Source organism: Tachyglossus aculeatus, chromosome X1, assembly GCF_015852505.1.
Source record: "Tachyglossus aculeatus isolate mTacAcu1 chromosome X1, mTacAcu1.pri, whole genome shotgun sequence".
Lineage (NCBI taxonomy): Eukaryota > Metazoa > Chordata > Mammalia > Monotremata > Tachyglossidae > Tachyglossus > Tachyglossus aculeatus.
In genome coordinates, this window is record NC_052101.1 from 113,660,824 (window position 1) to 113,683,433 (window position 22,610).

The 22,610-nt window shown below is 48.7% G+C and overlaps 2 protein-coding genes across 3 annotated transcripts; both read right to left on the minus strand.

Annotated features, from left to right (window-relative positions):
• Nucleotides 1–639: 639 nt before the first annotated feature.
• Nucleotides 640–9,726, minus strand: CX1H19orf25 (chromosome X1 C19orf25 homolog). Of its 2 annotated transcripts, none has more exons than XM_038740273.1 (3): nt 9,646–9,726; nt 1,762–1,952; nt 640–1,054 (listed from the first exon to the last, which is right to left on the minus strand). In XM_038740273.1, exons 2-3 carry the CDS (start codon nt 1,895–1,897, stop codon nt 879–881), a joined length of 312 nt encoding a protein of 103 aa, XP_038596201.1. In that variant the 5' UTR covers nt 1,898–1,952; nt 9,646–9,726; the 3' UTR covers nt 640–878. The 2 variants fall into 2 exon arrangements, with proteins under 2 accessions (XP_038596201.1, XP_038596202.1); XM_038740274.1 differs by lacking the exon at nt 9,646–9,726 and adding an exon at nt 4,124–4,282.
• Nucleotides 9,727–12,549: 2,823 nt separating this feature from the next.
• REEP6 (receptor accessory protein 6) lies at nt 12,550–20,698 on the minus strand. The gene is made up of 5 exons (XM_038740272.1): nt 20,457–20,698; nt 14,787–14,880; nt 14,361–14,499; nt 13,744–13,912; nt 12,550–12,891 (listed from the first exon to the last, which is right to left on the minus strand). Exons 1-5 carry the CDS (start codon nt 20,569–20,571, stop codon nt 12,854–12,856), a joined length of 555 nt encoding a protein of 184 aa, XP_038596200.1. The 5' UTR covers nt 20,572–20,698; the 3' UTR covers nt 12,550–12,853.
• Between the last annotated feature and the right edge of the window lie 1,912 nt (nt 20,699–22,610).

Below are 22,610 nucleotides of genomic sequence, written 5' to 3' on the forward strand. Positions count from 1 at the left end.
GGAGACAGAGAACAAAACCAAACATACTAACAAAATAAAATAAATAGAATAGATATGTACAAGTAAAATAAATAAATAAATAGAGTAACAAATATGTACAAACATATATATATATATATATACAGGTGCTGTGGGGAAGGGAAGGAGGTAAAATGGGGGGGGTGGAGAGGGGGGATGAGGGGGAGAGGAAGGAAGGGGCTCAGTCTGGGAAGGCCTCCTGGAGGAGGTGAGCTCTCAGTAGGGCCTTGAAGGGAGGAAGAGAGCTAGCTTGGCGGATGGGCAGAGGGAGGGCATTCCAGGCCCGGGGGATGACGTGGGCCGGGGGTCGATGGCGGGACAGGCGAGAACGAGGTACGGTGAGGAGATTAGCGGCCAGAGAAGTCCAGAGAAGTGAAGTGACTTACCCAAGGTCACATAGTAGACAAGTGGTGGAATCCACTAGTATAGTCTTATGCTCATTTCCTCACCTTTAAAATGCCTGCCTCTTCCTTGCGTGGAAGAGGGGACTGTGTCCAACCTGATCATCTTAAATCTACTCCAGGGTTTAGGACAGAGTAAAAGCTTAATAAACTGAAATTAAGTCGTGTGTTCAAGTAGCTTTGAGACTCCCTTGGTGAACAAAAAGACACAGTTAGCTGGATTTATGGCTGTAAATAATTTATTCATTTATGTAAAGAGAAAGAAGGGGTGGGGGATGAAAATAATTTATTAATTTATATAAAGAGAAAGAAGGGGTGGGGGGTGGGGTTCTGAATACGGATGGTCATGGTCAACTGACTACACTCTCCAGAGAAAGGAAATACAACACCGGGGTGGGTTCAGGAACCTGAATCACAGATACCAAGATAACTTACAGGATACCAGGGAGAAGGGGGAAATCAGAAGATCTTATTCCTCATTTCAGCAATGTCTTCTTCCAGTTTCTCACCCACCGCCTTCAGTTCTTCCCCCTTCTTCTTCAGTAGCTCGCACGTCAACTGCAGCTGCTTGTTCTTGGACAGATAGGTAGAAGACTTCAGGTACTGCTGCTCCGGCTCTGGCTTAAAAACAGGGCCTGCAAGGGATGGGGAAAATGAGGTTGGGAAGCATCACTTGCAAAAAGCCAAGTCATACTCACTGGGGGAAGCCTAGGAGGATGAACACAAGACCAATGAGCCACACCATTCATTGCTTAGCACCATGGTCCAACCCGTTCAGAGCTCTCCTTTCAAAGGCCCCGATGCCGTGGTCAGAGACACTGTGTTTTGGCTGCCCTCCTGGACACTCATCCTTATGGTTAGGGATGGATTAGGGAGTGACAAGACAGGCAGCAAAGAGACAGATATCTAGAAGACAGGAATGTTAGAGATGTTGGATGGTCCATCCCCAACCATGAGGACAGGTGTCCAAGAGGGCAAACACCACGTAGTTCCTCCAAGTGTACTGGTGGGTCTTGGGCTGGCATGACATTACTAAAATGGTTTTATGCTCTTATAATGAGGGGGCTCTCTGACCAGCACAATCAAGAGGGGCTATAAATGGAATGGTAACTATGATATGAAGATAGGGGATGCTCTGGTAGCTTCTGGGATCTTTAATGGGTCCCACTGACAAACCTCAAAAGCTTTTCAGTCCTCCCACCCAAAACCTTCTCAGCCCTCCCACCTTCTTCCTCACCAGGATGGTGGGAGAGGGAGGGGCACAGACAGCGCTTAGAACAGTGCTTGGCACATAGTAAGCGCTTAACAAATACCATCATTATTATTACTAGTAGTAGATCACCTTCCTGGGGTTCCACAACAGAAGTGAAGACCAGGTCGGAAGGTTTAGCCTCCTTGACGTCCTGCACGATTTTTTCCACAGTGGGTGGCTCGGGACGGGTAGGCAACACCATGCGCTTCTTGGACTTAGAATTCATCCTTCGTGGAGAGGTGTAGACAGCAGAAAGATCAGTGGAATGGAGTAGGGGGATCCTGAGGAAAGGGTGGAGTGGGGAAGAGGAGAGCGATGAAGGAAAAGAAGGTTGAGAAAGCAGTAAAGGTTGAGAGCAAAGGGCCCCCCTGGGGAGCACCTCCCCCCGCAACCACTGAGAGGTCAGTATGCAGTCCTATAGTGGGATAAACCACTTGCTTTCCCATCTTCCCCCCTGACCATTTTCAGCACTAAACAGCATGGTCTAGTGGAAAGAGCATGGGCCTGGGGGTCAGAGGACCTGGGTTCTTATCCCGGTTCTACCACTTGTCTGCTGTGTGACCTTGAGCAAGTCACTTAACTCCTCTGTGCCTCAGTTACCTCACCTATAAAATGGGCATTGAGACTGTGAGCCCTCTGTGGCACAGGGACTGTGTCCCACCTGATTATCTTGTATCTACCCTAGCGCTTAGTACAGTGCCCGACACATACTAAGTGCCTAACATATACCATTAAAAAATATTAAGGAGGCTCAGTGAATGTTTTCCATTTCTGGGCCTAGCATTATGAAAAGGTATTGGCTCTCTCCCTTCTCCCTCTGGAGTTTGAAGTGTATTATAATGAAATAAACCCCTCTCCAATCACCAGCCATCCACTGCCGTGCTACATAGTGCTAGTGCTATTTGGAAGAGGGGATTAACAATCAATTATGGGAAGCAGTGTGGCCTAGTGAATAGTGCACTGGCCTGGGAGTCAGAGGACCTGAATTCTAATCCTGACTCTGCCACCTGTCTGCTGGGTGAACAGTCAATTTCTCTGTGGCTCAACTACCTCATCTCTATAATGATTCATTCATTCAATTGTATTTATTGAGTGCTTAGTGTGTGCAGAGCACTGTACTAAGCGCTTGGGAAGTACAAGTCGGTGATTAAGTTTGCAAGCCCCATGTGGGACATGGACTGTGTCCAACCTGATTATTTTGTATGTGCCTGACACATAGTAAGTGCTTAACAAATACCATAAAAAAATTTTATTCACTGAATAAATTTTAATTTTATTCACTGAATAAATAAATTAAAATTAAAAAATTTTAATTCACTCACTGCATGCAGAGCACTGTATTAAGCATTTGGGAGAGTACAAAAGAATTAGAAGAAATAATCCTTGCCCTCAAGGATTTACAATCTAGTGAGGAAGACAGATACTTATGTACATATCTGTAATTTATTTGTATTGATGGCCGTTTTCCCCCCATCCCCCTGGACTGTAACTCATTGTGGGCAGGGAATGTGTCAGTTTAACGTTGTACTGTGCTCTCCCAAGCGCTTAGTACAGTACCATGGCTCCGTGGAAAGAGCACGGGCTTTAGAGTCAGAGGTCTTGGGTTCAAATCTCGACTCTGCCAACTGTCAGCTGTGTGACTTTGGGCAAGTCACTTAACTTCTCTGTACCTCACTTACCTCATCTGTAAAATGGGGATTAAGACTGTGAGCTCCCTGTGGAACAACTTGATCACCTTGTAACCTCCCCGGCGCTTGGAACAGTGCTTTGCACATAGTAAGCGCTTAATAAATGCCATCATTATTATTATTCTGCACACAGTAAGCACTCAATAAATAGGATAGAATGAATACAAAATAACACTTATATGTTTACCTATACCACCCTCAATTATTGGGTATATAAGTCCATTCAATTGTATATTTGATCATTTTGATTACTCCAACTGTAAATATTTTTGTGGTTCCCCTCCATTAGAGTGTAAGATCTTTGTGGGCAGGGAACTTCTTTATGGGGTACTTTCCCAAACACACTCAATAAATACTTAAAAAAACACTATTACTACTACTAAATTATTTGCATCTAGAAGGGAAAGAAAAACGGATATCTAGATAACCAGTTAGTAAGCTATAGAAATTGACATGTACAGAAGCGTTACGGGTAGGTATCTGGAGGGAAGCAGTGCTGAGGTAACTCTTGTGGGACTCGAAACGATGAGAAAGTAGTCGAGGAAGGTCGCCCGGAGATGGCATTTTAATGAAAAGATGAGGAAAGCGATGGTTTGTCGAATGTGAAGGAAAAGGGAGTCTGGGACCGAGAGGAAGGCGTGGGCGAGAACGAAAACGAGGTAGGTAGGTGTGAGACCGATAGGCAGAAGACAGGAATTTTAGAGATATCATCTATTTACCCGTCCCCTCTCCTTAACGTAAAAGCGAAGAAAAGTCTTTCCTACCGGCTGCCTCTGAAAAGAGCCTCCCGCTGTCCGTCAGTTAACGGAATGAGGGGTGCAAAGCAATCGTTACCGAACTTCACCGGACTTTAGGCGACATCCGCTCAGCCCTCGCAGCCACTTCCGCTCTATTGACGGCTGGAGCGCTTAGGCCATGCCCCCCGTTAAAGGGGCCGCGTCCTTTAGAGCGTGCTTAGAGAACTGCGGCGCCGACGGAGAAGGGGAGGGGGCCCGTCCTTAGATTTTGAATACTATGAGGGCAGGGAGCAGTCGGCCACAGTGGACAGAACACAATCAATCAATCAATCGTATTTATCGAGCGCTGACTGTGTGCAGAGCACTGTACTAAGCGCTTGGGAAGTCCAAGTTGGCAACATATAGAGACAGTCCCTACCCAACAGTGGGCTCACAGTCTAAAAGCGGGGAGACAGAGAACAAAACCAAACAAAATAAAATAAATAGAATAGATATGTACAAGTAAAATAAGAGTAATAAATATGTACAGACATATATACATATATACAGGTGCTGTGGGGAAGGGAAGGGGGTAAGATGGGGGGATGGAGAGGGGGATGTCTAATGGTTAGAGCGCAGGCCTGGGAGTCAGGAGGTCATAGGTTTTAATGCTGGCTCTGCCACGTGTCTGCTGTGTGACCCTGGGCAAGTCAGGGCACTTCTCTGGGCCTCATCTGTAAAATGAGGATCGAGACTACATGTTCACCTGTCTACATGTTTTGTTTTGTTGTCTGTCTCCCCCTTCTAGACTGTGAGCCCGTTGTTGGGTAGGGACCGTCTCTATATGTTGCCGACTTGTACTTCCCAAGCGCTTAGTACAGTGCTCTGCACACAGTAAGCGCTCAATAAATACAAATGAACGAATGAGACCGTGAGCCCCATATGGGACAGGGACTTGTCCAACCTGATTTGCTTGTATCCACCAGTACGGTGCCTGGCGCATAGCAAGTGCTTAACAAATACCAAAATTTTTGTTATTTATTATTATTACTAATAATAGCATTTGTAAAGCACTTACTCTGTGGCAAGGACTGCATTAAGTGCTGGGATAGATACTAAGATAACTAGGGCAGACAGGGTCCCAGTCCCACATAGGGGTCAGAGTTCAAGCAGATTTTACAGATGAGGTAACTGAAGAACAGAGAAGCTAAGTGACTTGCCCATGGTCACACAGCAGGTAAGTGGTGGAGTCAGAATTAGAACTCAGGTCCTCTGACTCCCGGGCCCATGCTTTCTGCTAGACCATGTTATTTCTAGCAGCTTTAGCTTCTGTTGCACTCTCAAGTTTTAGTGCAGAGCTGTGTAGTATTTATTAAAGGCCTATTGGGTGCAAACTACTATTCTAAGAAAAAAATACACAGGTGACCTCCCTGCCTCTAGCCTCTCCTTTCTCCAATCCATATTTCACTCTGCTGCCTGATCACTATTCTAAAGAATTGCTCCGCACAAGCCTCCCCAATCCATCTCTGCATCAAGCACAAACTCTCTCCCCACTACTTATCCCCTCTCCTCTCCCACTACAACCCAGCCTAATAAATAAATAAATAAATAATAATGGTATTTGTAAAGTGTTTAACTATGTGCCAGGCACTGTACTAAGTGCTGGGGTGGATACAAGCAGATCAGGTTGGACACAATCCCTGTCACACATGGGGCTCACAGTCTCAATCCCCATTTTACAGATGAGGTAACTGAGGCCCAGAGAAGTGAAGCGACTTCCCCAAGGTCACTCAGCAGACAAGTGGTGGAGGCAGGATTAGAACCCATAACTTTCTGACTCCCAGGCCCATGCCCTATCCACTATGCCATGTTGCTTCTCTAGGTGTTTGTTAAGCACTTATTGTGTGCCAAGCATTGTTCTAAGCGCTGGGATAGATACAAGGTTAACAGGTTGCCCCACGTGGGGCTCGCAGTCTTAACCCCCATTTTACAGATGAGGTAACTGAGGCACAGAGAAGTTAATTGCCCAAAGTCACACAGCTGACAAGTGGCAGAGGAGCCGGGATTAGAACCCACAGCCTCTGACTCCCAAGCCCATACTCTTTGCACTAAGCCACGCTGCTTCCCAACATACGTCACTGCTACACATTTCACCGCTCTAATACCAACCTACTTACTGTCCTTTGCTTTCACTTCACCTGCTGTCGACCGCTTGCTCCCACCCTGCCTCCTGCCTGGAACTCCCTCCCCCTTCATATCTTGGCAGACCACTACTCTCCCCAATTTAAAAGCTTTACTAAAAGCACACCTCCTCCAGGAAGGCTTCACTGACTAACCTCTCATCTCCCCACCCTATTTTCCCTCTTTACTGCCTCATCCATTCACTTAGTCCCACCCCCTAAGTACATAGGCGCACTCCCCCTCCCCAACCCCACCTTACAGTACTTATGTCCATATCCTTATACTCCTTGGCTTCCCCTACTGTAATTTATTTTAACGACGGTCTCCCCTGAGGGACAGAGACTGTGTCCGACCTGATTAAATTATATCTACTCCAGCAGTGCTTGACGCATAGTAAGCATTTAACAAATACCATTAAAAAACCCAGGAAAAACGAAACAATATGAACACAAAAGCAACATAAAACACAAGGAAAATGATAAAATACAAAAGGGTAGTAGGGTTCTGGGCCTAGAGGAGTAGAGGCTGTGTCCAACATTCACAAGAGCCACAGATTTCCCAACATTTTCAAACTTGTTGCTGGGATTTGAGGCCCTCCTGCACCCCCTCATGCAGGGCATTTGGGAGAGAAGCCTTAGGATAGCGCAGTTGGATGGGGGTGGGGGTTTCCAGTGGTGTTCCTTGGTGGGTTGGGGGGTGGAAAGTTGAGAAGGTGTGTGTGACCAATGTTCAAGCATGGTAGGTGTTCAATAAATATTATCATGAAGCCCCTTCCAAAGTCCTCCTCATTGTACAAGAGGAGGAGAACCCACATTTCTGGGAGCTTTAAGTGGAGCTGGGGATGGAGTCTTCAGGAGGAGGAATAATAATAATAATAATAATTATAATTATAACAATAATGGTATTTGTTAAACATTTACTAAGTGCCTAGCATGGTACTAAACACTGGGGTAGGTGCACAGAGGACTCATTCATTCATTCATTCATTCAATCGTATTTATTGAGCACTTACTGTGTGCAGAGCACTGTACTAAGCGCTTGGGAAGTACAAGTTGGCAACATATAGAGACGGTCCCTACCCAACAGTGGGCTCACAGTCTAGTCTAAGTGTGAGAAGTCCAATGATCTAGAACAAGACAGAGATGCAGATAACAGTAGTAGTAGTAGTAGTGGTAATGGTATTCATTACTGAGAGCTCACCTCCTCCAAGAGGCCTTCCCAGACTGAGCCCCCTTTTTCCTCTCCTCCTCCCCATCCCCCCCACCCTACCTCCTTCCCCTCCCCACAGCACCTGTAATTATGTTTGTACAGATTTATTACTCTATTTTACTTGCACATATTTACTATTCTATTTATTTTGTTAATGATGTGCATTTAGCTTTAATTCTATTTGTTCTGACGACTTGACACCTGTCCACGTGTTTTGTTTTGTTGTCTGTCTCCCCCTTCTAGACTGTGAGCCGGTTGTTAGGTAGGGACCATCTCTATATGTTGCCAACTTGTACTTCCCACGTGCTTAGTACAGTGCTCTGCACACAGTAAGTGCTCAATAAATACGATTGAATAAATGAATGAATTAATAGTGCAGAACACTATTAAGCGCCGGGAAAAAACAGCCCTCAAAAGATTCCTAATTCAAGAAAAAAGAGTGGGAGAGAGGGGACAGGTGACATTGGTCAGGGAAGATTTGACTCCTTCAGCTTTAGGTGTATGACATAAGGCCTGCCTTTAGCCTTGAACACCCTCCCTCTTCATATCCGAAAGATGATCACTCTCCCCACCTTCAAAGCCTTATTGAAGGCATATCTCCTCCAAGAGGCTTTCTCCAACGAAGCCCTCATTTCCTCTTCTCCCACTCCTTACTGTGTCGCCCTTGAACTTGGATTTGCAACCTTTATTCACCCTCCCAAACCCTGCCCTCTCCCTGACTTTCCCATCTCTGTTGACGGCACTACCATCCCTCCCATCTCACAAGCCCGCAACCTTGGTGTCATCCTCGACTCCGCTCTCTCATTCACCCCTCACATCCAAGCTGTCACCAAAACCTGCTGGTCTCAGCTCCGCAACATTGCCAAGATCCGCCCTTTCCTCTCCATCCATACCGCTACCCTGCTCGTTCAAGCTCTCATCCTATCCCGTCTGGACTACTGCATCAGCCTTCTCTCTGATCTCCCATCCTCGTGTCTCTCCCCACTTCAATCCATACTTCATGCTGCTGCCCGGATTGTCTTTGTCCAGAAACGCTCTGGGCATGTTACTCCCCTCCTCAAAAATCTCCAATGGCTACCAATCAATCTGCGCATCAGGCAGAAACTCCTCACCCTGGGCTTCAAGAATCTCCATCACCTCACCCCCTCCTACCTCACCTCCCTTCTCTCCTTCTACAGCCCACCCCGCACCCTCCGCTCCTCTGCCGCTAATCTCCTCACCGTACCTCGTTCTCGCCTGTCCCGCCATCGACGCCCGGCCCACGTCATCCCCCGGGCCTGGAATGCCCTCCCTCTGCCCATCCGCCAAGCTAGCTCTCTTCCTCCCTTCAAGGCCCTACTGAGAGCTCACCTGCTCCAGGAGGCCTTCCCAGACTGAGCCCCTTCCCTCCTCTCCCCCTCGTCCCCCCTCCATCCCCCCATCTTACCTCCTTCCCTTCCCCACAGCACCTGTATATATGTATATATGTTTGTACATATTTATTACTCTATTTATTTATTTTACTTGTACATATCTATTCTATTTATTTTATTAGTATGTTTGGTTCTGTTCTCTGTCTCCCCCTTTTAGACTGTGAGCCCACTGTTGGGTAGGGACTGTCTCTATATGTTGCCAACTTGTGCTTCCCAAGCGCTTAGTACAGTGCTCTGCACGCAGTAAGCGCTCAATAAATACGATTGATGATGATGATGATGATGACCCCTTCCTCAGTTCCACAGTACTTAAATACATACATGTAATTTATTTATATTAATGCCTATCTCCCCGTCTTTACTATAAGCTTGTTGTGGGCAGGGAATGTGTCTACCAACTCTCTCCCAAGCACTTAGTACAGTGCCTCCACACACAGTAAGCGTTTAGTAAATGCAATTCATTGATTGATAGGGCCACCTTGTCATTGTGAGAGGAAGGCAAGGTGGAGGGAGCAGAGGACAGCTGGACAGGGCTGATAAGGAAGTGGCAGAGAGGTCCAATCTGAGGTCTCTCGAGTCCTGCTCATAAGCTCTGGAGTACCGTCAGAACCCCATGGGGAGCGAGGCCGGGAGTCCGGCTCAGACTTCCCAGCATGGAAGCACAGCCAGGAACGGCTTCTAAGGAGCAGTGCCCACGGCACATAATGTGGACTTTCGTTTTCAGTTTAGGCCCATGTGACCTTTAGCCCTTCTATTCCCTGGACTTACTTGGCCTCTGCAAAAGTACAGCCAATTCCATCATCCACGCGTGTGAGGACTAGAAAGCACAAATAACCAGAATCCACAGATAACTGGGGAGAAAAAAATGAATCTTACAGTGAGTTTTACCCTTCTCCCTCCTCCACCCCCACCCTCCTTTCGAGGAGCTGCTCATCAGAAAGTCAGGGACAACAGGAGGGAGAGAAAGCAAGGATCTTGGGAACCCCAAAACACTGGATAATTAGGAGGATTAGCCTGGAGAATTAGCTGAGGAAGTAAGTACCGGGTTCAGAAAGGATGGACAATGGCAGGCCCCCATCCATCCTTTCCTTAACCCATTAGCCACCTGGGTCTTGGGACCTAGATGATGAACAAGAGAGGGGGGAATGTAGCTTTCAGCTGCCACTCCAGAGGCTGGTAGCTTGAACTTGGAAGGTTGAGGGAGTGAGTTGAAGCCAAGGCTGCATGGTTAGAGCAGAGAGGAAGCCAAGCCTTAAGTCACTAGGCACTCAGGAAAAAAGGCAGCATTCCTACAGGAATGAGGCTTGATCCTCTTCTACAAACTTATTAAAAAGCCATTTCCTCTGGGAAGCCCTCCCAGTTTAATTCCACACAACTCCCATCAGCACTTTTCTTGGTATCGATGCTTAGAATAATAATAATAACGATTGCATTTATTAAGCGCTTACTATGTGCAGTGCAGAATGCAGTGATACTTCATTCTTTCCTTTTTCTTCTTCCATCCTCCCAGTTTTTATCACCTTCATTTCGTCCAGACTACCAGCCCCTCAAGACGAAGGGCCATTTCTGCTCCTCCCTCCATCTCTAGCCCTAGTCCATTGGGCTCAGCTCAGTCTGGGGAACTGATGCAGGAGTGTGGCCTAATGAAAAAAGCACAGGGGTCAGGAGTCGAGAGACCTGGGTTCTAGTCTCAGCTCTGCCACTTGCCTGCTGTGTGACCTTGGGCAATAATAATTAACTAATTATATTTGTTAAGGGCTTACTATGTGCTAAGCACTGTTCTAAGCACTGGGGTAAGTACGCAATCAGGTTGGACATAATCCCTGTCCAACATGGGGTTCCCAGTCTTAATCCCCATTTTACATATGAGAACAGGCACAGAGAAGTGATTTGCCCAAGGTCAAACAGCAGACAAGTGGTGGCACTGGGATTAGAACCCACACCCTCTGAGTCCCAAGCCCATGCTCTTGCCACTAGGCCATGCTGTTTCATTCTTGTGTCTATTTCCTCATCTGTAAAATGGTGACAAAACATCTGTTATCTCTCCCTCTTAGTATTTATCGAGTACTCAGTTGTGGCAGTACAGTGTACTAGGTGTTTAGGAAGAACAGAATAAACACGTGATAGATTCCCTGCCCACAAGGAGCTTCCACTCTGTACTTATGTGCATATCCTTATACTTACTATGTGCCAAGCAGTGTTCTAAGCACTGGGGGTAGATACAAGGTAAGCAGGTTGCCCTACATGGGGCTCACAGTCTTAATCCCCATTTTACAGATGAGGTAACTGAGGTCCAGAGAAGTTAAGTGGCTTAACAACAGACAAGTGGCAGAGCCGGCATTAGAACCCACAACGACTGACTCCCAAGCCCGTGCTCTTTCCCCTAAGCCACATTGCTTCATGTGAGACATTAAGCAACATGAAGCCCATGCCTGATGTGGGACAGGGACCATGGCCAAACTGATTATCTTCTATCCACGTCAGCGCTTGGCAAAACAAGCACTAAATACCATTATTATCATTATCACTAGAAAGGCGAGAAGAGAACTTATCTGTTTACTTGCTCTAGCAGCATCTGGGCCCAGGACCTGCTCTTCCTAGAAGTGGACTGGGGAGGAGGTAGGAGGATGGGGTAAGTGGATGCTGCCAAGTGTCAAAGGCTACATGAGATGGAACTAGGCCAGCCAGTTGGGACCCTGTTAACATACCTTCTATCATAGCCCCAACCCAGGCACTGCAGCCTTTGTTTTCCTCAGCCCACATGCCAAGCCCCGACTTGTACTTCCCAAGCGCTTAGTACAGTGCTCTGCACACAGTAAGTGCTCAATAAATACAATTGAATGAATGAATGAAGCCCAGGACAAGCCTAGACTTGGTTTCCTCATCAGCAGCTTTGTCCATGGGGCTGCTGTGTTGATGTCAGTATCTGTGCCCAAGGTTTGCACCATGTGCCTGCTGGCTCCTGGCCAGATGCACCCAGTCAGGGTCATCAGGAACTTAGGACTCTGATGTGCCAAGGATTGCTATGAGCTGTGCAGAGCTGGGAGGTGGGGAATTCATCCTGAAAAGTGATTTGGCAGGAGGGGGAGGGTGGAAGGAGGAGACCGGACCAATGTAGCCCTGCCATGACAGAACTATGATTCACAGATTCTGCCCCAGTTTAAGTTTATTAAGCCCTTGCCCCTGCACATTCCAGAACTTTAATATATATATATATATGCATATATATATATAAAAATCAGGCCTAGCTGGAATCCCTAAATCAAACAGCCATCTCACTCACTGCTGGTTCCTGTGAGCTAGATGTTTCTTGGGGGCCGGAGGCCAAGGTAGTAGAGCCATGGAAGAGTCCAGGGGGAGGGAGCAGACTGGGGCAGTTGAGAGAGAGGGACAGATGACAGTGATGGGGCAGGTACTGGGGAATGCAACAGCTCAGAGCCCCAGACTGGCTGCTGTTGCAACAAGGTCAACCCTTCCCCAGGGCTGAGGGAAGAAGGAAACCTCCATATGCAAGGTGGGCAGGGGTCACCCCTCCCTGAACAGCTACCGAATTGGAACACTTCTTGGGGGGCAGGGAGAGGGAGATGAGCACATAGGAGTTTTTTATGGACCGTGGAGAGGAGGGAGGAGAAAAGGTGATGGATGGCTCACCAGACGTTCAAGCCTCCTTCATCAGAGCAGCAGTAGCAGCCTCTCTCTCGCCCCTCACCAAGGAATCTAGTCTCCTCAACAGTGACTAGAGAGAGGGAAGACCCTCATTTTCTTCTACTCTCCCCCTCTAATCCCAGGAGGGCTGGGCTCTGGGTTGCTCAGGGGACTTTTCTTTAAGAACATGGATGGGATGGGTGAAAAGGAGTGCCATGATGGAGAGGACAAAAGAGGGGAAAGGAGGTGACATGCAGCGGCAGCGACGAGATTGGTTTAAGCCTCCAGGCTCGGGTCGAGGTCCACAAGTCGAGGATCGCAGGGACAAGGCTCATTTGATCTTCTGTAGCCGGTGGCTCAACGTGGAGGCTGTAGGAAAGCAAAAGGAGGGGCCTCGCATCAGAGTTGTACCTTGTCGGACACTGGCATGCCAGACTGCAGCTCCAAGTGCCCCACAGATCCTGCACCAGGTAGGATGGGTGAGCCATGGTTGAGGAGGTTGGGAGAAGGACAGACACTTTCTTAAAGGTCAGCCTGAACTACAGGGTTTCTGGCTAATCTACTTAAGAGAAGCTGGAGCATTAGGGGCACCCTGACCCCTGTGCCAGCTCTGGAGGATTTAGCCACCCGTCAGGATTTCTCTCTCCCCCACCCCCAAAGGAAAGTGCAGAGAGAAATTTCCCCCCACTGATCCATCACACCATCACCACCACCACCCTAATAAGGGAAAACCCAAGTGGGAAGGGGAAGAAAGACAGACTCGACCCACCATGAAGAAGTTATAATTTTCCACCTGCCCTGGATCCATTAATAAACTTTTCCTCCCTCCCTCCACCAACCCAAGAGATCCTGGTCTCAGGTCCCCGCCCACTGACTAGCCTCAGGGGGCATCCACATGTTAGCACATCCTGGATCGTGCTAACATGAGACTCCCATGACCATGCCTCTCCCACCCCCCAACCACCATACCAGCGTTCCCTCCCCACCCCTCTGAGCACCAGCAGAGATGTGTTACATACAGACTGGTCTGGGGGGAGCTGGGGAGCCCCCGGGGAAGTCAGAAGCGATCGGCTGAGGGCCAAGGTCTGGAGGACTGGCCCAGAGGAGGCAGAGGAGAGAGACAGATAGGAACAGTCAGAATGAGACAGCCAAGTGGAGATGGAGACAGGTGGGGGAGGAGGGGAAGAAGACACGGGAAGATAGGGCAGGTCAAACCCTCACCTTCCCGGGTAACTGTGGATGCAGCATCAATGGCCCGGCTGCTCAAGTCACTGGCTAGTCTGTCCACGGCCACATGGTGCTTGAGGAAGAGAGGGCGAATAACCCGATGGTAGAGAATCTGGGAGCCATTCCATGCCACGGGAGCCATACACCAGATCAGGAAGGCGCACTGTGGGATTGGAGAGTGGGGGAGGTTGGATGAATGGATGGAGTTAGCTGGGGGGAAGAAATAAGCACAGACAGAGGGATGGATTGAGGGCTACTCCCTCATCAACAGGGTCTGAGGGGAATGGGGAAGGGTCACCCCCCCGACCTCCCTGGCCAAGCCATACAACTCTAGGTGTCAGAGCCCCAGATGTCATCTCACCACTCCCACAACCCACTGTCCAATGGCCTTCGGCCAGATGCTCCTCTTTGCTTTCTCTGGTCATTTTGTCCCTCAGGGAGGTAGAGAGTCTTCCCATTGGACAAGTAGGGTAGATTGACTCAGAGGAACTGAATGACTAGCACCAGATGACTCAGCAGGCTTGGGAGCCATCTTGGGGACGAGCACCTAGACCCGTGAGCTCCCCCGTCCCCAGGTTGTCTCCACCAGACCCTGCAGGGCCCCCCGTTACCTTCCCCACGTAGTAGAAGGGAAACCAGAAGAGAAAGAGGTCGGAGAAGAACTCGGCCACGCTGAACACCCCATACACCACCCAGTAAGTCAGCCACGTGGTATCATCTTCCTTGTTGGAGCTCTCGATGGCTTTGATGCTGTATGGATGGGGGGTGGTGTGTGGAGGGGGATGCAAGGGTGGTGGTGGGGGTGGGGGGAGTTTGGCCACTCAGCTCCTTTTGGAAGCCTGGAGGGATCCCCTGCTGGGGCCTGGGCACTGCTCTCAAAGGAAGCATCCCCCCCACCCACAAATCCAAAAAGCTCTCTGCTTTTCTATCAGCTGAGAATTGGCCTAGAGGCCTGGTCAGGGCCCCCCAGAAAACTCCCCCTGCTTCTTAGTCAGGAGTTCAGGAGGGAGAAGGTGGGGGTGAGGGGAGATACTCACGATGCATAGGCAGGGTATACAAAGCCGATGAGGTTGCAGAGGAGAGAGGCACCATAGCCGAACATGAGATACAGACCTACAAAGGCGATGGAACCTGGGGAGCATGGATTAGGGTTAGAAAGCAGTAGAGATATGGAATGGGGAGAGGTTCCGCAGAGCTGACAGTCCCCAAACTCTTTTCCTCCCAAGAGCCCCAACGCTCTCCCATCTCACTGGTCCCAGGGGGCTGAGGTGAGGGACGAATCTCCCCACATTGAACAAAGGGAAAACTGTGGCCGGGCAGGGTGTATGTGTAGGTGATTTGCCCCCATGTCCCACAGTGGGACCAACAACACAGGTCATTGGTGGAGTCCCAAGCTCCTTGACAGCAAGGATTCCTAAAAATCACACTGTCAAAAGGGATTTGTAAATTCCTGGGTGGTGGGGTGGGTTTTTTTTTTTTCAAGTTTGTGTAGAGAGGAGGGAGATGGCTATTATAGCCTAACCTAGGGACAGAACTCCAGCAAGCCACAGCACAAGAGCAGGTGATGTGTGACTTGTTCAGAGCCCCAGGCTTTAAGGCCCTTCCCCCACCCCGATTCCCCTTCCCCACCTCCACACACCCAGAGCTGTTCTCTTGTCATCTGCCTGCACTGCACCAAAGGCGAGGGGGGTTGTGATTGTGAGAGTGGAGGCTGGGCAGGAAGACGGGGTGAAGTGGAGGGTTCAGGAACAGAACACCAAGGCCAAACACTTCCTCATACTCATCCCTCACCGCTCCCACAACTGCTGCAGATCTCAGCCCTTCCAGACAGATCTGAACCAGAAGCAGCATGGTCCAGTGGAAAGAGCGTAGGACTAGGAGTCAGGAGACCAGGGTTCTAATCCCAGCTCTGCCACTTGCCTACTATGTGACCTTGGACAAGTTCACCTAACATCTCTGCACCTCAGTTCCCTGTTTCCTCCTCTTTAAAATGGAAATTTCAATACCTGCTCTCTCTCCCCCTTAGATGGTGAGCCCCATGTGGGACAGGGACTATTTGATCTGACTTTATTGTATCGACCCCAGAGCTTGGCAGATATCAAGTGTTTAACAAATATCACAATTATTCTTACTATTACCAATAACTCTCTCTCTTTCCCTCCAAATTCTTCCCTCCCAACAAAATATCACTTTTTGAGGCCTAGTTGTCTGAACAGGCAGCCAGCTTGATTTGAACAACCAGCCAGGATGAGGAGGCTGGGAAGGGAAGCAATGATTCTAACTCACTTCCTAAACCCCCTTGCCTGAATACTTTAAGACCTAACCTCACTCACCCACCTGGGAGAAGGGACAATGTACAGGCGCTATGGAGTGTTGGGGGTGAAAGAACAGAACCCTGGACTCTCTGACAGGAACTGGTTGAGGTGGAGGGATGGGGGATTCGAAGGTGGTGGTGGGGACTTTACAGGCAGAGAGCCCAGAGTAAGGGCAGACACTCTCCCTGGATAATACAGGGTTTGTACTTCAAGAAGTCCCGCTTCCCAGCCCAGCCTGCACAGTAGAGAGTACAAGGGTGGATTTCCTGCCCTCTCCTCCTACAGAGATATTTGCCTAGTAGGTCTATATATTTTTAATTTAATTTATTTATATTGATGTCTGTTTACTTGTATTGATGTCTGCCTCCCCCCACCTCTAGACTGGGAGCTCATTGTGGGCAGGGATTTTCTCTCTTTATTGCTGTATTCTACTTTCCCAAGTGTTTAGTACACTGCTGTGCACACAGTAAGTGCTCAATAAATACTATTAAATGAATGAATGAATGAGTGGAGAGGGGAAGGCTGGGAGATGGCTCAGACTATTTTATCTGTAGGCTGCTCCCAGAAAACCCAGGGGGGTGGAGGGTGGCACTGAAGTGCCAAGAGGTCAGGGCAGGAGCTTCAGACTGGTAGCAACTCTGTCGACAGAAGAGCACCATGGTCTCTGTGGGGGCAGGGGGTGAGGGAGAGAAGAAAGGGTGCAGCTCATCTCTTCTCCCTGCCCCCCCCACAACCCCGGCCTTGCCTGGAAAGGAGATTTATTTAAGAGCCAAGCTGGCAGCCGCTCCCTCTCCACTAAGTAGCCCCAAGGTTAGAACTGAATCATGTGATTCTGCCTCCTGCCTGGTAACCCTTTCCCTGGCCAGCAGGTTGGGTAAATATCCAGATTCCAGCCTCAGGGGGCACCTGCAGGAATTCTCTGGCACAGGATTGGGGAGGAATGGGGGTGGGTGGGGGGAGGGGGAAGGCAGGGCAGGTGAGTCCAAGCAGGGTGCTGAGACTAGCCCAGACTTGCAAAAGGCTATGGGTTAGCCCCCTCCCTCCAGAGTCGATTCAATGGCATCACCATCAGTAGCTCTATACCATGGGTAGAGAGGACAATAGCTATCTTCAGGGCTGGGTATTTCTGACCTGTGTTGGATTATATGCCCAAAGGCTTCCTGACTCCTTCCTCAGAATTTTGAAAATGGTTTCCCAGGTCTCTCCTCCACCTCTCCAAAACGGGGGCTATTTCCCTATGCTAGGCACTGAATTTTAAAAGAAACCAACATCCTCAATTCACACGTGGCCTAAGGCAGGTGCAAGACCCGTTCACCATTGCTCTCAGAGTCGTCACTCCTTTCTCGCCCGCTTAGTGTTTGTTGAGGGAAGAATCAACCAATCAATCGTATTTGAGTGTTTACTGTGTGCAGAGCACTGTACTAAGCTCTTGGGAGAGTACAATATAAACAGGGTTGGTAGACACATTCCCTGTCCCCAATGAAGGCCTCCTCCAGGAGGCCTTCCCAGACTGAGCCCCTTCCTTCCTCTCCCCCTCGTCCCCCTCTCCATCCCCCCATCTTACCTCCTTCTCTTCCCCACAGCACCTGTATATATGTATATATGTTTGTACATATTTATTACTCTATTTTACTTGTACATATCTATTCTATTTATGTTATTTTGTTAGTATGTTTGGTTTTGTTCTCTGTCTCCCCCTTTTAGACTGTGAGCCCACTGTTGGGTAGGGACTGTCTCTATATGTTGCCAACTTGTACTTCCCAAGCGCTTAGTACAGTGCTCTGCACACAGTAAGCGCTCAATAAATACGATTGATTGATTGACTGAACTGAACTACTCCTGAGCTTTGACCTTGGAGAGAATTTGAACTCACAATTCAGAGACAGCATACACATGCACACCACAGGCCCTTCCCACTTCACTGTGTGGATTTATCATCATCAATGGCATTGGTTTCCCCCCATAGGGAGGAAACACTTGGTGAAATGGTAGTTTGGAACACCATGGTAGGAAAGCAGCCAACCTCTAGACTGTAAGCCTGTTATGGACAGGGAACGTCTGCTAATTCTGCTGTATTGTACTCTCCCAAGCGCTTAGTACAGTACTCTACACATAGTAAGAAGTCAAATACGATTGATTGATCTAGACTGTAAACTCCTTCTGGGCAGGGATCTTGCGTACCAACCTTATTGTAACGTTCTTAGTACGTACAGAGCTCTGCACATGGTCCCCACTCAACATATACCACTGATCGATTACCAGGGAAGCAGCATGACACAGAGGATAGCGAGCAGGCCTGGGAATCAGAAGGACCTGGGTTCTAATCCTGGCTCTGCCACTTGCCTGCTGTGTGACCTCAGGCAAGTCACTTCACTTCTCTGGGCCTCAGTTACCTCATCTGTAAAATGAGGATTAAGACTGTGAACCCATGTGGGACATGGACTGTGTCCAGCCTGATTGGCTTGTATCAACCCCAATGCTTAGAACAGTGCTTGACACCTAGTAAGTGTTTAGATATCCTCATCATCATTATTATTATTACCAGTACTCCTTCAGTTAGCTTCAAGTCTCTCTACCAGTTCTCACCACATTTCTTATCTGCTGTCCTCAGCTGCTACTCCCCTGTTCACATTCTTCATTCCTCCTAAGCCCACCTCCTGGCTGTAACCCACCCTTGTCTAGCCCACCAACCCTTTGATCACATCATCCCCAGGGCCTGGAGCTCCCTTTTCCAGAAATCCACCAGATCTCAACCCTCCCTACACTCAAAGTTCTCCTAAAAATCTCCATTTTCTCAGCCACCCCTTGTACTTAAGTATTTATGGCTTCTCAGCACTTGTGTATTCTACTGAACATTCCCTTCCCCATTAGGGTGCAAAGGGTGTAAACTCTTTGTGGGCAGGGAATGTCTCTTGGGCTTCTGTTAAACTTCCCAAGGGCTAAGTACAGAGCACCACATTTGGGAAGCACTCAAATACCATTACTGCTACTATTAACCTGCCCCAGCCCAATAATAACAACAGTAATAATGATGGCATTTGTTAAGCGCTTACTATGTGCCAAGCACTGTTCTAAGCACTGGGGGGGAATACAAGGTAATCAGCTTATCCCACATGGGGCTCACAGTCTTAATCCCCATTTTACAGATGAGGTAACTGAGGCACAGAGAAGTGACTTGACCAAAGTCACACAGCTGACAAGTGGCGGAGCCGGGATTAGAACCCATGACCTCTGACTCCCAAGCCCGTGCTCTTTCCACTGAGCCACGCTTACCTTGAAGGACCTGGGGCAATGGGGAAGAGGGAGGTTTAGGGGAGGAAGAGGAAGGCCAGGCTAATTGCAGTTCCTAGAACTCCAATAATTGTTTTATTTGTTGAGCTTTTAATATGTGTCAAGTCCTGCTCTGATCACTGGATAGATACAAGCTAATCAGGTCGGACACAGTACCTGTCCCATATAGGGCTCACAGTCTAAGGAAGACGAGTAATAATGATCATTATTATAGTATTTAAGTGCTTACTATATGCCAGGCACTGTACTGAATAGGAATTGACCCTCAATTTTACAGATGAGTTAACTGAGGCATAGAGAAGCTACTAGCCCAAGTGGCAGAACAGTCTCCTCCAGTCTTAGAAAGGGCCATTAGGAGAGAAGATCTGTACATTGTCAGTATGAGCAGCCCCAAGGCTGGACCCCAAATTCAACCAGTCAAGTTTAACATCCACAGCACACCTCCCCACCCTGCCCCACAACATACATACACCAACCCCACTCAAGGCTAAGTCTTAAATTTGAACCTCTCAGACCACCCAGAGCCTTTAAACAACCTAACTTTCCTGAGGCCTGAGACTTCATTCCCTACATCCCCCTGCAACCCGGCACCCCGCCATTTGCAACTGGAAGAACCAGAATTTAAAGCATCCAATCTGCTCATGGATCTCGATTTCACAGGAGAAAGGCAGAGATCAGCAGCCACATATACACGCTCCAGTGAAATTCAGCAGGCGAAGGATTGGGGGAAGGAAAGGAGAGAGTGGGGAGGGAGTGGGTGGCCTCTCACAAAGTCCAGAGCTAGGTCAAAGGGCAGGGGCCCGGTTACACCAACGCCCCGCCAGCTTTGCAGCGGGTTAGGATGGAGTTCCGAGGCTGTCTCTTTCACTCCCCCCTCCCCCTCCCCCGACTTTCTCCAACCAGTCCTAAGAAAGCAGCACTTGTTGAGGGACTTGGGACATTTTTAAGACCCAGGGGATTTACCGGGGGTGGGGAGAGGGATTACAGCGGAGGACATTTATTAAGGGGGGGACCTATGGATTAGGGCAGCGCTTGGGGAGGTCCCCAGAGTTCAGAGTAAGACCGGAGAGGAGGATTTGGGGTGGTGGGGGGCTGACTTACCTGTAGCCAAGTAATACTTCGGGACCCCCGTCTTCTTCTCCAGCTTTGCCAAGAAATGAGTGATAACATTTTTCTCCTCCAGAAAACTTTGAAAGCGCTGTTTCAAACTGGCCATGGCTCCCGGAAAAGAGGGGTTGGGATGGAACACCGCGCAGGTGTAGAAGGGGAACAAATGAAAGGAGAAATGGAGAGGTATAGGCTCTCACTCACCACCCCCGGCCACGCACCCGATTACCTCCAGACGACTCGAGTCCGGGTCCCGGTCCCGCCCCTCAACCCGTGACAGTCAAGGGGGTGGGGGCTGGGGGCGTGGCCGGCCCACTCCTACTGACTAATGAGGCCGCACAGGGCAAAGGTGGGTGGACATGAAGGGGCAGGAGTTTGCAAATTGAGAGGGAGTTGGAATGATGCTCGGGAAGTAGGAGGGTCGGCAGGTGTGAAGACCCACCATTTGAGGGGACAGATGGAGGAGGGCGACAGAGGACAAAAGGATGTGAGTAAACGGAGGAGAAGGGTAGAGGCTAATAGTAATAATAATTGTGGTATTGGTTAAGCGCTTACTCTGGGCCAAGCACTGTACTAAGCGCTGGGGTGGTTACAAACAAATCGGGTTGGACGTGGTCCCTGTCCCTCTTGCAGCTCACAGTCTTAATCCCCATTTTACAGATGGGGTAACCAAGGCCCCCGAGAAGCGAAATGCCTTGCCTAAGGTCACACAGCAGACAAGTGGTGGAGCTGAGATTAGAACTCATGACTTTCTGTCTCCCAGGCCCGAGCTCTATCCTCTAGGCCATGCCACTTCCCCTGTAGTGAGAGTTTAGGGTAGGAGAGTGGGCTAGCAAGGTGATGCAATTCATCTTTGAAAAGAAGTCCCCTGACTCCTGCTCAAATCATAGACTCTTCCTAGCATTTCTTAATAATAATAATGATGATGATAATGATTGTGCTTCTTAAGTGCCTACCATGTGCCGAGCACTGTTCTAAGTGCTGAGGCAGATACAAGTCAATCAGGTTGGACACAGTCCCTGTCCCACAGGGGGCTCACACTCTTAATCCCCATTTTACAGATGAGGTAACAGGTTCAGAGTGGTTGTGACTTGCCCAAGATCCCCAGCCCCTGATTCACCCTCCCCATTTCTAATCAAAGAAGGGTTGGGGATCTTGTCCCCTTCAGTCTCTCTCCTCTTTCTCTTTTCCATTTTAACCACTTCTTTCTCCTTTCTCTCTTGCCCCTTCTGCACCCTCCTCCATTGTGTCTCTCTCTTCCCTGTCCCATGCTCTTGCTCTCTATCTCTCCCCATGTCGTGGCTCAGTGGAAAGAGCACGGGCTTTGGAGTCAGAGGTCATGGGTTCAAATCCCGGCTCCACCAACTGTCAGCTGTGTGACTTTGGGCAAGTCACTTAACTTCTCTGTGCCTCAGTTACCTCATCTGTAAAATGGGGATTAAAACTGTGAGCCCCCCGTGGGACAACTTGATCACCTTGTAACCTCCCCAGCGCTTAGAACAGCGTTTTGCACATAGTAAACGCTTAACAAATGCCATTATTATTATTATCAATCAATCAGTGGTATTATGCACTTACCATGTGCAGAACACCCTTGTGCCTCTTTATCCGTCCCTTCAAACTCTCTCTGTAGCAATCAGTGGTATTTATTGAGTGCTTACTGTGCACAGAGCACTGTACTAAGCACTGGGGAAAGTACCATACATTAGAGCTCATAGACTCCATCCCTGACCACAAGGAGCTTACAGTTTAGAGGGGAAGACAGACATTAAAATCAATTACAGATAGGGGAAACAGCAGAGTATAAGGCTATGTACGTAAATTCTGTGGGACTGAGGGCAGGTATTAAAGTACTTAAGGGGTACAGACCCAAGTGCATATAGGTGATTCAGAAATGAGGAGTTATTAGGGAAGGGAAATGAGAGGTTAGTCAGGGAAGGCTTCTTGGAGGAGATAATAATCACAACATTTGTTAAATGCTTATTATGTGTCAAGCACTGTCCTAAGTGCTGGGGCAGATACAAAATAATCAGGTTAGTCACAGTCCCTGTCCCACAGAGAGTTCCCAGCCTAAGTAGGAGGAAGAACAGGTATTGAATTCTCTTGTATAGAGGAGGAAATTGAGGCACAGGGAAGTCAGATCACTTG

Excerpts from the sequence above, each read along its gene's own strand:
- REEP6 (XM_038740272.1), bottom strand. The coding sequence starts at position 20,571 with ATGGCCAGTTTGAAACAGCGCTTTCAAAGTTTTCTGGAGGAGAAAAAT. Across the intron at positions 14,500-14,786 it reads GTATACCCTGCCTATGCATC|CATCAAAGCCATCGAGAGCT; the intron begins GTGAGTATCTCC and ends CCATCCATACAG. Across the intron at positions 13,913-14,360 it reads CCTTCTACTACGTGGGGAAG|TGCGCCTTCCTGATCTGGTG; the intron begins GTAACGGGGGGC and ends CCAATCCCACAG.
- CX1H19orf25 (XM_038740273.1), bottom strand. The coding sequence starts at position 1,897 with ATGAATTCTAAGTCCAAGAAGCGCATGGTGTTGCCTACCCGTCCCGAG. Across the intron at positions 1,055-1,761 it reads TGTTGTGGAACCCCAGGAAG|GCCCTGTTTTTAAGCCAGAG; the intron begins GTGATCTACTAC and ends CATCCCTTGCAG.